The sequence below is a fragment of the Sus scrofa genome, chromosome 12, assembly GCF_000003025.6.
Source record: "Sus scrofa isolate TJ Tabasco breed Duroc chromosome 12, Sscrofa11.1, whole genome shotgun sequence".
NCBI classification, from domain to species: Eukaryota; Metazoa; Chordata; class Mammalia; order Artiodactyla; family Suidae; genus Sus; species Sus scrofa.
In genome coordinates this window covers 39,164,868-39,180,216 of record NC_010454.4, presented here as the reverse complement: position 1 = coordinate 39,180,216, position 15,349 = coordinate 39,164,868, and the positions used below count along the sequence as shown (strand labels likewise).

The window sequence follows — 15,349 nt, the reverse complement described above, 5'->3', positions numbered from 1 at the left end:
CTTAACTTCTCAGGGATCCTGGCATGTGAGACCTGTCCGCTGGGCCTTGCAGCCGTGACAGGTTATTATCTGGAGACTGTGCATTGCATCAAGTCCCGGGGGTCAGGGCTCTGCCGTTTGAAGTAGCAGGGCGAGCTTCGCCATTGTGATATTTTATTGTTCAGCTCCCTCTGTCTCTCTACCTCCTGTTCTCCCTCACTCCCTTTCCCCATTTCAGGAACTGTGTGCTGTTAGAAGCTTTCCACCTTTATTAGGGACCATTAGAGGCTTTACAGCACCAGCAGATTGGGTGGGGCCAGTCACAATAAACAGATTTATAATGGGTATAAACGAGACATCTATAACTGCTGGAGGTTAACGCTTTCGGGGCCTTTGAGTGGCAGCCGGCTTGCTCATGCCTTCTGGCCCTGCCCGCTGTAGGGCGCTTCTGTTGGATTGGGCTGGCAGTGAAGCCCAGGGAGTCCTTGCTTGGCAAGGATGGAAAACTTCTGGACAGCATCTCCCACGTGTGTTATACTAGTTTGCCCACGCAGTAGTGCAAAATAGATGCTAAATTTATCTCAAGATGTCCTACGGATGGAAGCAGAAATGAGCCTTCTCCTCCTTCTTCTTGAGAATCCTATTGCCAGGCAGAGCATAGGGTTTATTTACATGCCTACCTGTCAAAGAAACAAGCCAAGGAAGTCTTATTCTCCCCATGAAGAAGGTCGTCCCCAAAGTCTGGAAAAATCCAGCTCACCACGAATGTACCCTGCAGGGGAGAAATGTGGGCTATCCCGACCTCTAAGCCCAAGTTGGCTTTGTTCACTTCTGAGTTTCCTGGCACCTGGCAGACTTTCCATATGTTTGAGGAATGACACTGTCTCTTGCAGAGGGCTTCCTGTCCAAAAGCTTCATGTACAAATCCCCTGTTTTATAAGCGTGTTATTCCTTTCCAAAGCGAGCAGAGCATCCATTTCATTCTACATAACATATGTGCATATTATTAGGTAAAGCAGATTTTCCCTTTTCTAGAAACAATGTCATCCAGCCCCACCTCCGTGAATACTGCTGCACTAAAGTATACAGTTCATCAAACAAAATCTCTCAACGTGTAGCGCCACCAGGAAGTTTTCAAAGAATGCGTTGTTATTCTTTCTCCCTAGCGTTCTGCTAACTTCGCCTCTCCTGGTGGAGCGTATGAGTTCAGTTGAGATGACTAGGTCAGGTCAGTTCTACTAGATTTGTTCCTTTTATAATCTCTGACCAGCCTCCCTTGGGTAAGAAAAGAGCCAGAATTCCTCTCCCTGAGTTTCTAGTGAGCAGCAGAGGTCTAGGAAAGGGACTGGACTTGTTGCAAAACAGTCCATTGGAGAGACGATGGATAGGAAATGACCCAGCCTGAGGGAGCCATCGAGGCTCTGGGGATGCTCCCTAAGCACGTTCCTGGCGCTCCTGGTCCATGGACGCCAGCAATCCTCCACCTTCCAAGGTCTCGGTGCCTGACACCTGCTGCTCCGTGAGCCCGCTGTCTGTCACGGTGATGCTGATGCTGATGGTGATGGTGATGAGGTTGATGGTCCTGGAGCTGCCCTCGGCGACGGTGATGAAGAGGCTGGGGTCTGGCCAGGCGGGCTCCCATAACGAGGCGCCTCTGACACTTGCCAGGCCTCAAAGGGTTTTCTCCCTGGGTATCACCTCCCAGTAGGGTCCTGCTGATGAATAGGCCTCAGTGGAAAACCTCTCTCTTCTAAGGCAATTTTATTAGCCCTTCGGTCACAATACAGATGTCTGTTTATGGGACCTCCCTTTTATGTGGACACCCAGGGGCTCAGTCTGCTGATGACTTTATAGCCGCCCCTGTCCCCCAGACCCACTAGAAGCGTCATCATTCTCCTCGTCAGCCAGGCCTCGGGGCCTTTGTTGCAGCCACATTACCCGGGGCCCGCAAAGCCAGCCTCTGAGAAAAGACACCCCAGGAGCCAGACTGCAGCAGGGCTCCGTCTGCCCCCACAGGCTTTAGGCCTCACGATGTCCGCCATTAACCCTTCTTGGTTTTACCCCAGATTCCTTGGGAGAAAAAGGCATTTGAGTTACGCAGGTTGCCACAGTAAATCCCCATGAATGGATCCTCCTGACCCCCCCCCTTCCCCGCCCGGATCAACCCAAGGGGCCTGAAACTGGGCACCAGCAGCCCACCAGCAGCCCAAAGCCTTTAGGAATGGTCAGCCCGGGGGACAGAGGCACATATTCTGCCCCCTTGAGGGACCCTAGGTAACGGGAGGGAGCTCAGGCCTCAAGAGGTAGGGAATGGGCAGGTCCCCCGCCAGCATCCAAATGGCCCTTTTCCCTCTGGATAAAGCACCGGGCATCATCTCCAGCTTGGAAAGGAAGACCGGTTTTGTCACACTTGCGCCTCAGCGCCCCCACCTCGCGCCTTCCAGCAGGAAGTGGCTAACGTGTACTGATCCTCTTTCTTCATTTTGGTTGTATTTTACTCTTTCTCCTTGTCTCTCCTTCTCTTACTCCCCCTTCTTCTTCCTTAAAAATACTTGCCTCCCTCTGAAAACCCAGGCGATTTAAAGGATAAATTATATCACGGTCACTTCGCCACTGTGGGGTCAGACTTGAAGGGTGGGTCATACATTCATTCATCACTTGCTCGTTTCAAGGGCACAGCACCGTCTAGGCTCTGTGCAAGGTGCCTAGGAGACAACGGAGAAGACAGACAAGGTCCTGCCCTCATTGGGCTTACATTCTAGTGAGAGATGCAGCCAAGAAGCAAAAAACCAGGGAGTTCCCTTGTGGCCTAGTGGTTAAGGATCTGGCATTGTCACTGTTATGGCTTGGGTCACTGATGTGGTGTGGGTTGGATCCCTAGCCTGGGAACTTCCACATGCCACAGGTATGGCTTTAAAAAAAAAAAAAAAAAAAAAAAACAGCAAGAAGGAGTTCCTATTGTGGCTCAGTGGGTTAAGACTAGTACCCATGAGGATGCACAAAATAGTGATGATAATACCTTTCTCTCTCTGACTAGTGTGAGGCCCCAGTGTAATGAAACAGGCCCACCACCCCGCCCAGTGCCTGACCCAGAAGGGGTGATTGGATTGACTCAGGAACCCTCAGGGCATCAAGAGAAAGGAAGGGCTTTGGTTCTCCCTGGTTTCCGGACAAGGCTGTGGTTTGCAGTTTCACCCTGGAAGAGGTCCCCTTTGCAGGAACCCTGCTTGTCACTTGAGACATCAGGAACAGTGACACCCAGGTATTGGCAAGATCTGCGGTTTTCAAATCTCCGTCGCAGGCCACATGAAAGGTACCTAGAGAGCTCATTGAAAATGCTTGCCTCGGGAGTTCCCTGGTTGAGGATCTGACGTTGTCACTGCTGTGGTGTGGGTTCAGTCCCTGGTCCAGGAACTTCCGCATGCCACAGCTGTGGCCAAAAAAAAAGAGAGAGAGAAGAAGCAGCAGCAGCAAGAAGAAATTCCCATTGTGTCTCAGGGGGTTAAGAACTCAATTAGTATACATGAGGATATGGGTTCAATCCCTGGCCTCACTCAGTGGGTTAAGGATCCAGGTGTTGCCACAATTTGCCGTGTAGGTCGCTGATGCAGCTCAGGTCTGGCTGTGGTGTATGCCTGCAGCTACAGCTCTAAATCGACCCCTAGCCTGGGAATGTCCTTAGGCCATGGGTACCCCCCCCCGCCCCCAAAAAAGCAAGAAAACAAAATCATTTCAAACTAGTAGTGTGTCACCATGGGAGACTCAACCTACCTGGAGTCCATGTGGGGGTGGGCTTTCGGGAAAGAGGGAGAGGGGCCAGCTTCAGAATACAACTGCTTTGCGGGAAGACCCTTAGCAAGAGGTCGTGAAAATGACTTCTTCCTTTGCAAACCTCAGTGTTCCGATCTGTCAGATGGGCATCTGGGACATGTTACGAAGCAGACTGTATAAAATGCTTTCCTATGTGAGGCCTTCTCAAGTTCTCAAGGGTCAGCCCGGTTTCTTTTACCTGCAGCAGCATCTCCAGGCTCAAGTGCTCACAGCAGCCCCTCTAATATTTGCCTGCAGAAACCGGCTCTCTGCTAAGGACCAGGGGTGGTCACCGAGAGGGACAGGTGGGGTTTCTGCTGCGCTTCCTACCCACCCCCCGCCAACCGCCACATGTGCAGTTTTCTCAGGGGCACATTCACTTCTGTTCTCAGCCAGGATGCTTTTGATGGAAGCCTTTTTCTTTTCTTGGTTCCATTTACTTTGATTTTTATAAGAAAACCAGTTTGTGGGCTTCCCTTAAGTATCACTCAACTTTTACTCCTCGAGTTCAAGCATGTTTACCTCCCCACACGCCTGGCGGTGTTTCTCCTCTTATGAATTGGGCTCCTGGCGAAGGCATCTCGGGAAGAAAAAGCTCTGGAACTGAAACCAGCCCAGTGTTTAAACTGCTTTCATCTTGCCTCAGATTTTTCCTCCCCGGCTTTCAGATTTTTCCCTCGCCTCAACTCTTGGCAAACATTCATTTTTATCCTTAGAGAGAAGGCGATGTTAACAAGATGCAGCAATAGTCCTGTGAGACCCACCAGGAAACTGAGGCAGTGGTGCCACCCGCTTTGAAAGCTTTCATTTCGGGGGCGGGGAGGGGGGGGTGACCCAGTTTCAAGCCAAGCGAATTGTTCACCATTCTTTTATCCCCAATGAGTATCTTAGAAGTTCACCAGACTGAATTTTTTTTTTCTTTTTATGGCCTCACTTGCAGCATATGGAACTTCCCAGGCAAGGCTACGGGGTCAAATCCAAGCCACATCTGCGACCTACAGCGCAATTCGTGGCAGCACTGCATTCTTAACCCCCTGAGCGAGGCCAGGGATGGAACCCGCATCCTCACCGACACTATGTCAGGTTCTTGACCTGCTGAGCCACATTGGGAACTCCCAGACTGAATCATGTATGTCTCTGCCTCTTTCCTCAAGAAAGCGACTCCTTGGAGTTCCCGTCGTGGCTCAGTGGTTAACGAATCCAACTAGGAACCATGAGGTTGCAGGTTCGATCCCTGGCCTTGCTCAGTGAGTTAAGGATCTGGCATTGCCGTGAGCTGTGATGTAGGTTGAAGACATGGCTTGGATCTGGCATTGCTGTGGCTGTGGCAGAAGCCGGCAGCTGTAGCTCCGATTGGACCCCTAGCCTGGGAACCTCCATATGCCGCAGGAGCGGCCCCAGAAATGGCAAAAAGACAAAAAGAAAAAAAAAAAAAAGAAAGCAACTCTTCTTTGGGTAAAGGGGGAATGGGTTTATAAGGATGCAGTCCTGGACCCATCAGGACTGGCCTAATTGCTCACCTCCCCCACCCCTCCAACCCTGTGCTTTGGCTTCCTAGGAAAGACCACTTTATCCACTTACAACTGATGGAATGGTTGTTTCTTTTTTAGATGAGTTTTCTTCTCTGCACGCTCCCTCCTGCCTGATTTTAAATTCCCAGGTTCCAGACCCTACAGGGCTGGGCCGCGCTCTGCATGAGGTTAGGAACACAGGGGAAGAATGTGGGTGACAGAGCCCCGGCTGGTTGAGTAATGTTTACTCTGTTGGTGGCTGGGACGCTCACTCGAGCTGGCAGAGGTCCACCAGCCAAAGGAACATTCCTGCATTATCAGGGATGGGAGACTAGCTTTGAAATGTCAAGGGTGAAAGGCATCCCACCAGATCCCGGGTGCAGCTTGCAGCCCCCAGTGAAAAGGCTTCAGCATCAAAGACCACATGGACTCGAGTGGAGCCTCCTGTGGCTCAGGAGACCCCCCTTCCCTCCTTGCTTCTTTCTAAAAGAGCAGTATTGCTCATGGTCTCTCCCAGGAAAACCCAGTGCTTCTCGAACCTTATTGTATTTACTCATCATTCTGGCTTCTGAGGAAGGGAAGAGCGAGATGCCCATTTTATAGACAAAAAGTTGACTGGCTCAGAATCATCAGAGAGTCAAAGAAGAGAGAAAAAGAGAGAGTTATGAGTTTAAAGTGTGCCGGATGCTGGTGCCCAGTGGATTTCTGGAATTGTGGAATTGGGGTTTCAGCTGTTATGTTATTTTTTATTTTATTAATTTTTAGGGCTGCATCCGCGGCATATAGACGTTCCCAGGCTAAGGGGTCAGAGTGGAGCTGTAGCTGCCGGCCTATGCCACAGTCATAGCCACAGCCACGCCAGTGACCTGAGCTGCACCTGTGACCTACACCACAGCTCTCGGCAACCCCAGATCCTTAACCCACTGAGCGAGGCCAGGGATCAAACCCGTGTCCTCATGGATACTAGTCAGGTTCATTACCGCTGAGCCACAATGGGAACTCCCTCAACTGTTTTTTTTAAACCATTTTTTACAAATTGAAGTACAGTTAATTCAGTGTTGTGTTAGTTTCAGGTGTATAGCAACACGATGCAGTTATGTTGTGTAACAACTCGTATGTGCATATATTTACACACACATGTATATGCTTTTTCAGATTCTATTATAGGTTATTACGAGATATTGACTGTAGTTGTCTGTGTGCTACAGCAGGTCCTTGTGGTTTATCTATTTTTTATGTATACAGTGGTTTGTATACATTAATCCCAAACTCATAAGCTGTTTTTAGAAGCTCATGGAGAGCTGGATGAGATACTCAGGGCTCCATGAGGTGGTTCTAATCCCCTGAAGCACGGATTTCTGAAACATTTCTGTGATTGATTACAACCTGGGCAGCTCCTCCCCTGGCTCCTCCTAGAAGGCAGCTGCGTCCGTCTTTCAACACAGGGCACAGTCAGCCCTCCGGTGCTGACATACCCATCATAAAAACCACCGTGCCGGGCAAGGTCGCACAGTAAAAAACCGCAGGGCTTATGGGAAAAAAGAATAGGGTTAAGGGCACGGTTCTCAAAAACTTCGTCAGTGACACCTTTTAAAAAAAGATAAGACTCTAATAAAAAAACATTAGCAGAGTGTTACACCCAGTGAATGCTTAGGCAATGCACAAACGCTGTACAGCAGTAAATACAGCACCTTACCTGGAAAACATCCTACAGTTTTGCCCATTGGAGCAGGCGTCGGAAGGGTGGCAGTTGTGAGTTATTGTGAGGTGGGGGGTGGAGACGTCTCTCTGAAATCAGAATGTTGTAACTCCAGATGTGCACGGATGTGGCTTATGGCACATGCCGTGGACGGAGGGTAGCTGGTAGATATTTGAAGGGGGGGTGTGTGTGCATTTAAAATATTCCCATGTGGCTCCATTCCTATGTGGGTGCAGATTTTTGAATTCCCCAGACATGGAATTCATGTTGCACTGAAGTTACGCCCTAACATCTTCGTAGCATTGGAACAGATCCACTGGAGCACTTTCAATACCAACATTACTGCAGAACGGACCGTATTTTCTCTTTCTGCTAGATGGGCGGCTCCCTGGTTCTGGGGCAAGGATTCTCAAAGCATCTGAGGGCTTATCCCCTTGCTCAATGACTAGTCACACATCAGCCCCTCTGCCAGGCTCCAAGGATGCAATCCAGAGTAAAAAGCCGCCTCTTCCTTTAAGAGGGAGGGAGAGGGATACATAGCCTCAGAGTATTTTAGTGCAGGGTGACCAGTTCCTGCTGTTAGAGTCTCTACTGCATGTAATATATAAAGAGTGGAACTGGAGTTCCTGTCCTGGCGCAGCAGAAATGAATCCGACAAGGAATCATCAGGTTGCGGGTTTGATCCCTGGCCTCAGTCAGTGGGTTAAGGATCTGGGGTTGCTGTGAGCTGTGGTGTAGGTCGCAGACGCGGCTTGGATCTGATGTTGCTGTGGCTGTGGTGTAGGCCAGGGGCTGTAGCTCCAATTGGACCCCTAGCCTGGGAACCTCCATATGCCGCAAGTGCGGCCCTAAAAAGCAAAAAAAAAAAAAACAAAAACAAAAAAGAATGGAGCAATAACTACCAGAGAACTTCACAGAAGAGGTGATATTTATATTTAGCCCTCTTAGAGGATGTGACTTGGAGAAGAAGAGAAGAGATTTCCAGGTATAGGAAACAGCCTAGCAGGGCTCTGACATGGCTGCATGGGACTAGGCGACAGAGGATACAGATAAGGCAGCTGGAGTCACAGAGGCCCAATTCTGTGCCAGTCTTGGTTGTGGGGCTTTTCCAGAAGGCAGTGAGGAGCAGCCTTAGATTTCCGGACAGGGCAGTGACACAGTGTGATTTTGTTCTAGAAAGAAATCCCAACCCGCAGCAATGTGAAGAGTGCCCTGGGGATGGGCACTGGTGCAAGAAGGTAAGGCGTGGAGATGCTGGCTTCTTGCAGCCCTAAGCTTTCTTCATGTTTGGGCACCTCTGACCAGTCCCATAGGATAGAAACCCAGTGATCTGTCTTTATCCCGCACGCTGGCAGGAATTCAGAAATAGCATCCAGGATGCTGACGACTGGATGCCGGGAGAAGGAGAGGAGACAACCTCCTTATCAGGGCCTCAGGGACGTCTCTAGATTCCAGCCTTTTGCTGCTGGGCACCCTTGCTGTGGTTCTTAGGGCCAGGGATGGGGACGTGGCCAGTTGGAGACTCGAACCACAAAGTGAGTGGGAAGAACGTGACCCCCTCTGGCATGTCACTTCTCCTCTGGCACCTCTGTGGCTATTAGCCTGGCCAGTCACTACTGGACTAGAGCCTTCACTGTGTTGCTTTGCAGAGCCTGAGATGGTGAAGGGAAGATGCCATTCCACCTCCTCCAGGTCCCCTGGCACCGTGCCTGGCCCAGGATAGGTGCTCAATGAAGTTCTGTGAACCCGGCCTTCCTAAAAATGTCTTTTAGGCAAGACAGTCCCATAGGAAGAGGAATGTATGTGTCTCAGCCACGGTGTGCCGAGCATGGTCTGGGTCACTTTATACCCATTAATTCATCCAGGCTTTTTCATCAGTGACCGAAGGGATAGAAATTATTAACAATAAAGAAGCTGGAGTTCATGGCTCAGTGGTAATGAACCCCACTAGTATCCACGAGGAAGCAGGTTCAATCTCTGGCCTCGCTCAGTGGGTCAGGGATCCAGTGTTGCTGTGAGCTGTGGTGTAGGTCACAGACACGGCTTGGGTTCCATGTTCCTGGGGCTGTGGCCTAGGCCAGCATCGCTGCAGCTCCAAATTGACGCCTAGCCTGGGGACCTCCATATGCCATAAGGATGGCCCTACTAAGACAAAAAAAAAAAAAAAAAAGGAAAGAAAAGAAAGAAACTGAAGCTCAGGGAGTTCCCTTGTGGCAAAGCAGGTTAAGGATCCAGTGTTGCCTCCGGTGTTGTCACACCCAGTGTGGGGTAGGTTTGACTCCTGGGTCAGGGACTTCCATATCCTGCAGATGCAGTGAAAGAAGGAAAAAAGAAAGAGGAAAGAAAGAAAAAGGAAGAAAGAAAGAAGGGAGAAAAGAAAGAGGAGGGAGGAAGAAAGGAAGGAAGGAAGGGAGGGAAAGAAACTGAAGCTCAGGGGGGTTAAGTAATTTCCCCAAGGTCACACAGCTATTATGTGGTAGACCCAGGATTTAAAACCAGGTCACCCGGCACCAGAGCCGACTCTCTCACTCTCCTTTCAAGCGCTCTTCGGAGTTTGTGAAATACACAAGGACCTGGCCTCGCCTTCCTCTAACAAGAACACCTATCTCTGGCGTTGCCAGCGGAGACCTTGTGATAAACCCTCCACCTCCACACCCCCTTTGAAGGCTGTTGGCTGGTTACAGCCACCCTGTGAGGAGCCTGAGTGATCTCCACATTCCTGGTGGGAAAGGTTACAGGTGCATCTGTAGCGGATGAGCGAGTGGCCTGTGCCCAGCGCCCCCCATGCTCTGCCAGGAGGATAGCCCCCTCCCCACAGCAGGCAGCCCTCCGGCTTAGAGGTGAGGGAGCTGGAGCTCCCCCAGGACGCAGATGGTAGAGCCAGCTGCCAGCGGGGATCCCCTCATCCCCAGCCAGACGCTATCCCCTAACCAGAGGCCTTTAAAGAGAGTCGCAGAGGTCTAGGCCCCTCCACCTTTAAAGAGAGCATCTCCACCGGTCCATTTTCCCGACAATGAAGTTCTGCTGGGGGAGAAAACAGGTTTGCAAACCGCAACAGCCTTGGGCTTTGCGCCTGGATCCTAACGAATGCCTCTCGCCTCCCTCCTGCCAGGCCGCCCTTGTAAAGAAGGCTTTTGTTTCCCGCGGATATCCTTGGTTAATTATTTTTAAATAAATAATTATGGAGCCTGGGATAGGGGAGAAGCCTCCCCACGACTCATATTTGATCATCCGAGGACTGGCCCTCTTCCTTCAGCCAAATTAAATAGGCTAAAACAAGCGTCTGTTTGACTTGAGACCGAATCGATGATGGGGACAGGCTGGGAGGTGAAAACACACCTGACTCCCAGCGTTATCACCGCTCTCTCAGGAGCAGAGCATCTTGGGGAGGTAAACAGCTGGTCAGGGAGTCAGAGAAAGGAGAGAAACAGGGTGAAGTCCAGCTTCTCCAAAAGGAAAGAACAAGAGGGCAGGGGCCAGGCCTCCCTCCCAGCTTGCTTCTAGGACAAAGCATCCGTGGCTCCAGCAGAGTAGGAGTCTTTGAACATGGCTCACCGTGGAAAGGTAATTCCATTCAGTGCTTAGAACCAACCCTTCGTTCGTTGTCCAGAATTCTGGAGTCTCAGGGCAAAGATCTTGGGGTCCATCCCCAGCTATGTTTGCCATGTAATTGGCATTCTGCTAGACGCCTTATAGATGTTATCTTGAATCCAGAGTAGCTTTTTTTTTTTTGCTTTGTAGGGCCACATCTGCAGCATATGGAAGTTCCCAAGCTAGGGGTCAAATCAGAGCTGGAGCTGCCAGTCTACACCACAGCCACAGCAATGCCAGATCCGAGCCCCGTCTGCGACCTATACTGTGGCTCATGGCAATGCCAGATCCTTAACCGACTGAGAGAGGCCAGGGATTGAACCCGAATCCTCATGGATACTAGTCAGGTTCTTAACCCACTGAGCCACAATGAGAACTCCCAAACTAGCCCTGTTAAGGAAGCATGTGCTTCATTTTATGAGAGGAAACTGAGCCACAGAGAGAGAAGTAATCTTCCCAAGATCCCACATCTCTTAGGAGCAAAGTCAGGATTGGACCCCCAGTTTGTCCGGCTCCAGAGTGCACAATCTCCCCATTATCCCTCCTTGTTAGAAAAGCCTTCCTTTTTCTGATTGGAAACCTCTCTCTCCCTCGTCCATTGGATCCAGCTGCCTTCTGAGCGCACACGTTTCAAATCTCTCTTCTCCTATATAAGCATCCTGCTGGGAACCCAACAGCAAAGATGAATGGAGACAGAGGACCTAAGCTAACCCAATGGGATGAGTAGCGGGTCGTGAAGGGGAGACCTGGGGGGCTGCAGGTAGGTGCAGGGGGATCAGGACTGGGCAGGGGTGCTGGTTGGGAGACGTGGAAGTCATTCTTCCTCTTAACTTCATGACTCCTGCCCCCACTCCCCTCCAAAAAATGTGGTGCCCCAGACCTATAACCACCACATTCCAGGGCTGCCCCTGCCAACACCACCCCCACCAGCAGCCCTTTGAATCAAAGGATGGGGAAACCACTGATAGAAACCCCACAGGACACAGGTCAGGCGACTTCATAGTCAAACCCGTTGCTCTTGAAGGTTAGAGCCCTACCTAAGCATTTGTTTGTTTTCTCCCCAGCTTTCTTGAGCTCTAGGGCAGATCAGCCTTGGGGAACGTTCTTTGGACAATCCAAAGAAAATTGGCTTGGGTCTCCTCTTGGCAAGCTCCATCCTTGTCAATTAGAGGTTGCTGTTTATGGCAGCTTTGCCTGGCTCCCTGGAGGAACTTTGTAGCCTTCTCCTCGGGACGGTGGCGCTCCAGTGGGGACAGGGGGCAGGGCAGGGGGAGGGGAAACCAACAGAAGTCATATACTTGATGCAGTGATGTTTCATCCTGGGAAATGGGGCCAAAGGAGAAGTGAAGGAGGTGCTGGCTCACCTCTCCAACTAATTCTATGCCTAAGGCATTTGACCTCCATCCCTTGCAGGTAGGAAGAAGATCCCCCAAACCTTTTTGTCAAACCTAAAGCCAAAAACAAGGGCACTGTCTTTCTCAGCTTTGAGCTTAGGGTGAGATGCCCCAGCTACCGCCAGCTTTGTCTTTGGCTGTTTCATGGGCACAGGAGCAGGACTGTGATGCTGCAAACAGGGCCTGGGTTCTCTGCCCCCTTCAGCTTCCTTCAGGTGCCTGGTCTCTGCCCAGCACTGTCCCTTTCCTGAGCATAGACCTGCATTTTGGTTTCTGAGCAAGAGGGAGGGTCACAGCAGGGAGGTGGTAAACGCGCCTGAGTCTCCCCTCCGTTGCAGACCAAACTGTAGTGGTTAACTAAGCACCGCCATCCCACCTGTGTGGGCTGGCGCCCCCCACCCCCGCCCTGGAAGCAGCCACTTGGGACCCCATCAAAGGAATGTGAGCTCTGGAACCAGATACTCCTCACTGCAGTCCCCCTCCTATTCTGCTCTGCCTGCCTCCCCATGGCCTCCTGGGCTCCGCTGAAATGGTGGTACATGGAGTCTGATGTGTATTGTTCTGGCTTTTCCAAGGTCACTGAGCAAGTGCCTGTCTGCAAAATCCATCCACTCATACTTCACAGCCCTCCATAGTCAAATGATGCCAGGGAAACATTTCTAGAAGGCATTTTGAAGAACCATACAAATACTCCAACCAGAAAGAGAAGCCCTAAATTGTAAAAGCACTATGCTGAAGCAACAAGAAACAGAATCCATGTGTCTGTTCTTTTGCTCCTTTGTTCGTTTGTTCATTCGTTCATTCATCCAACAGATGTTTATTGAATACCCACCAAAGGCTAAGGCACTGGGAACACAGCAGTGCACAAAACAAAACAGATAAAAATGTCCTGCCCTCATGGAGCTTACATTCCAGAATTCAAGCAGAGGCCAAGCAATCTCTACCCCAGAGAAAGACAGCTGATATTTCTCCTAGGTGGACAGTGGGAAGAAGGTCACCTTTTCCACTTCTCATCCACCCTTGAAAACAAGCATTCCTGGGAGCTCACACTGTGGTGCAATGGGATAGGCGGCGTCTTAGGAGCTCTGGGACACAGGTTCGATCCCCAGCCCAGCACAGTGGGTTAAGGATCCGGTGTTGCCACAGCTTTGGCTTAGGTCAAGACTGTGGCTCAGATCTGATCCCTGGCCAGGTCCATTTGCCTCGGGGTGCCAAAAATGAAAAAAAAAGAGAAAAAGAAAAAGAAAACTAGTGTTCCTGAGCCCTGTGGCACTAATGCTCACTGTTGGGTCTGCCTTGTTTTGCAGGAGTGCGCTACAACCAGCAGGGAAACAATGAGGTCACTTCCTCCTCAACAATCAGTCACCATGGCAACAGTGCCATGGTGACCAGCCAGTCCGTTTTACAGCAAGTCTCTCCAGCCAGCCTGGACCCGGGCCACAATCTCCTCTCACCTGATGGTAAAATGGTGAGTACACCTGGGCCATTGTAGCTCTGGCGCTGATAAGATAAGAGGCAAAACAAACACGACTTCTCACAAGGCCTGCCTCAAACAATGAACCATTGTAGCCCCACAGGGGAAAATGGGGGCTGTCCAGTGTTGGAACGGAAAGGTAGAGCCGGTGACCCAGCCTTCGGTGGGTGGAAGAGGCGTTCGGTTTGAACCCAGCCAATAAATCTGACAGAGCTCTGCTCTCATTTTATTGATTGAATGCCTCGTAAAGGAGCAACCCGGGTGGGACACTGTTTGTTTTGGGGCTGCCAGTGACATTTGAGTTGATAAAATGTTCATTCATCCCCCACCCCCCACCCCAGGGCCTCCAAAGCCAGTTGTTGTGTTTTTTTTTTTTTTTTTTTGAAACCCAGAGAGCACCTCACTTTGAAACAAGCCCCCCTCTTTCTCTTTGCCACCCCCTGGTGCGGGCAAGGAGAGTCAGTCAGGAATGAGAGGATGGTGAGAGGCAGGGAGATGCTTCTTGCCCTGGGACTTGGCAGGAGGCTGGCCGGCGGGCCAGTGAAGATACAGCACAAAATGGCAGGTGGGGTGGGGCGGTGCTTACAGGGTGAGTGGGAAACACCGACTTTGAAGTTGCACTGACCCAGGTTCAAATCCCAGCTCGGGCACTTAATAGCTGTGGTAGCCTTGGGCAGGTTCTAGCTCTTGTCGTCTCATCTATAAAATGCGGGTGATAACAGGAGGGTTGTTGGCGGAACAAATGTGATAACGGGAGACTAACAGGAGACCTCGGTGAGGTGTTTGGGTCGGTAAATATTCAGTGAATGACGGTGTGGCCCCTGTGAGGCGAATGTCCGTATTATTCTCCCTAAATGCAGTTTTCTAGACCCAGAACTACAGCCCACCCCCAGAGGTCAGGTTTGCACAGGAGCAGACGATCTGATGCTGACTTTTCAGGGTTCTAATCCTCAAGCACCGTGAGTGCAGCGGGCCAAGTGGCTTCCGAGAGTAAACAGGCATGGCGACACCAGGAAGGAAAACCTTTCCACTAGGCCATGGAAAACCTGATGCTTTGGGTCATGCTCTGTGTTTCAGGGGAGGGAGGAGCCCCAGGTTCCTGGCTTCCAAGCTCAAGGTGGAGCCTCGCCTTCCATCAGGGTGTCTGACCGAGAGGCAGGTGGGGGCCGGCGTGGGGGAGGGGCAGGGAGCAGATACCATTTTAGACCTTGACGTGGGTGCTGTGTAGGCAACACAGGAACAGTGAGTCACAGGTGACTGAGTCCCCAGGAAAAACAAAGCGAGGTTTCTGGGGGCGGGGCAGGGGGCTCTGGGGCCCGGCCAACCCTTGTTTGGGGACTTGAGCCGATGGCTCCCTGGTGGGGGTCCCCGCCAAGGGGAACAAAAGATGCTCCTGCGGGAGGCGCGTTTTGCAGCCCCCTTGCCCAGTCTGCATCCCTTAAGCTTCTTCACAAAGAGCAGTGTGTGTTGGCTGCCTCGTGAGACCTGAACCCGTGAAAAGATGGGCCCCCTGGAGAAGGGGGCCTTGTGGGAGAGGTCTTTGCTTCTCAGTGGATGAAACCCTCCAAGTCTCCTTTCCTGTTGCTGGAAGGTCCTCGAGGTTTCCCTGCGTGCCCCCGCCCCATCCCTCCTCCTAAGAAGCAAACTGCTGCACCCAGGCCAGGCCACTCCAAAGGCAGCGCAGGACACACTTTTTTCTTCCTCTGCTCGGCAGCGCCCTAATGGGCAGTATGTTATTGGATTGATGATTGACCAAGACAGCACACCTCACGGTTAGCAAACACCTGGAAGCTTGTTTGCAGGGACCAGCTTTTCACTAGTTTCCAACACCCTGGCTCGTACGTTATGTCACTATCACTGGATGCCCAAATTCAAGAGTCTGTTTTCAGTT

At 51.1% G+C, this 15,349-nt stretch overlaps 1 protein-coding gene across 5 annotated transcripts in view; it reads left to right on the top strand.

Annotated features, from left to right (window-relative positions):
- HNF1B (HNF1 homeobox B) overlaps positions 1–15,349 on the top strand; it is a 58,513-nt gene that overhangs the window by 21,415 nt on the left and 21,749 nt on the right. For all 5 annotated transcript variants that reach the window (XM_021066206.1, XM_021066204.1, XM_021066207.1 and 2 more), the window contains 1 exon segment: positions 13,292–13,452. In XM_021066206.1, the coding sequence (XP_020921865.1) occupies positions 13,292–13,452 (161 nt within the window).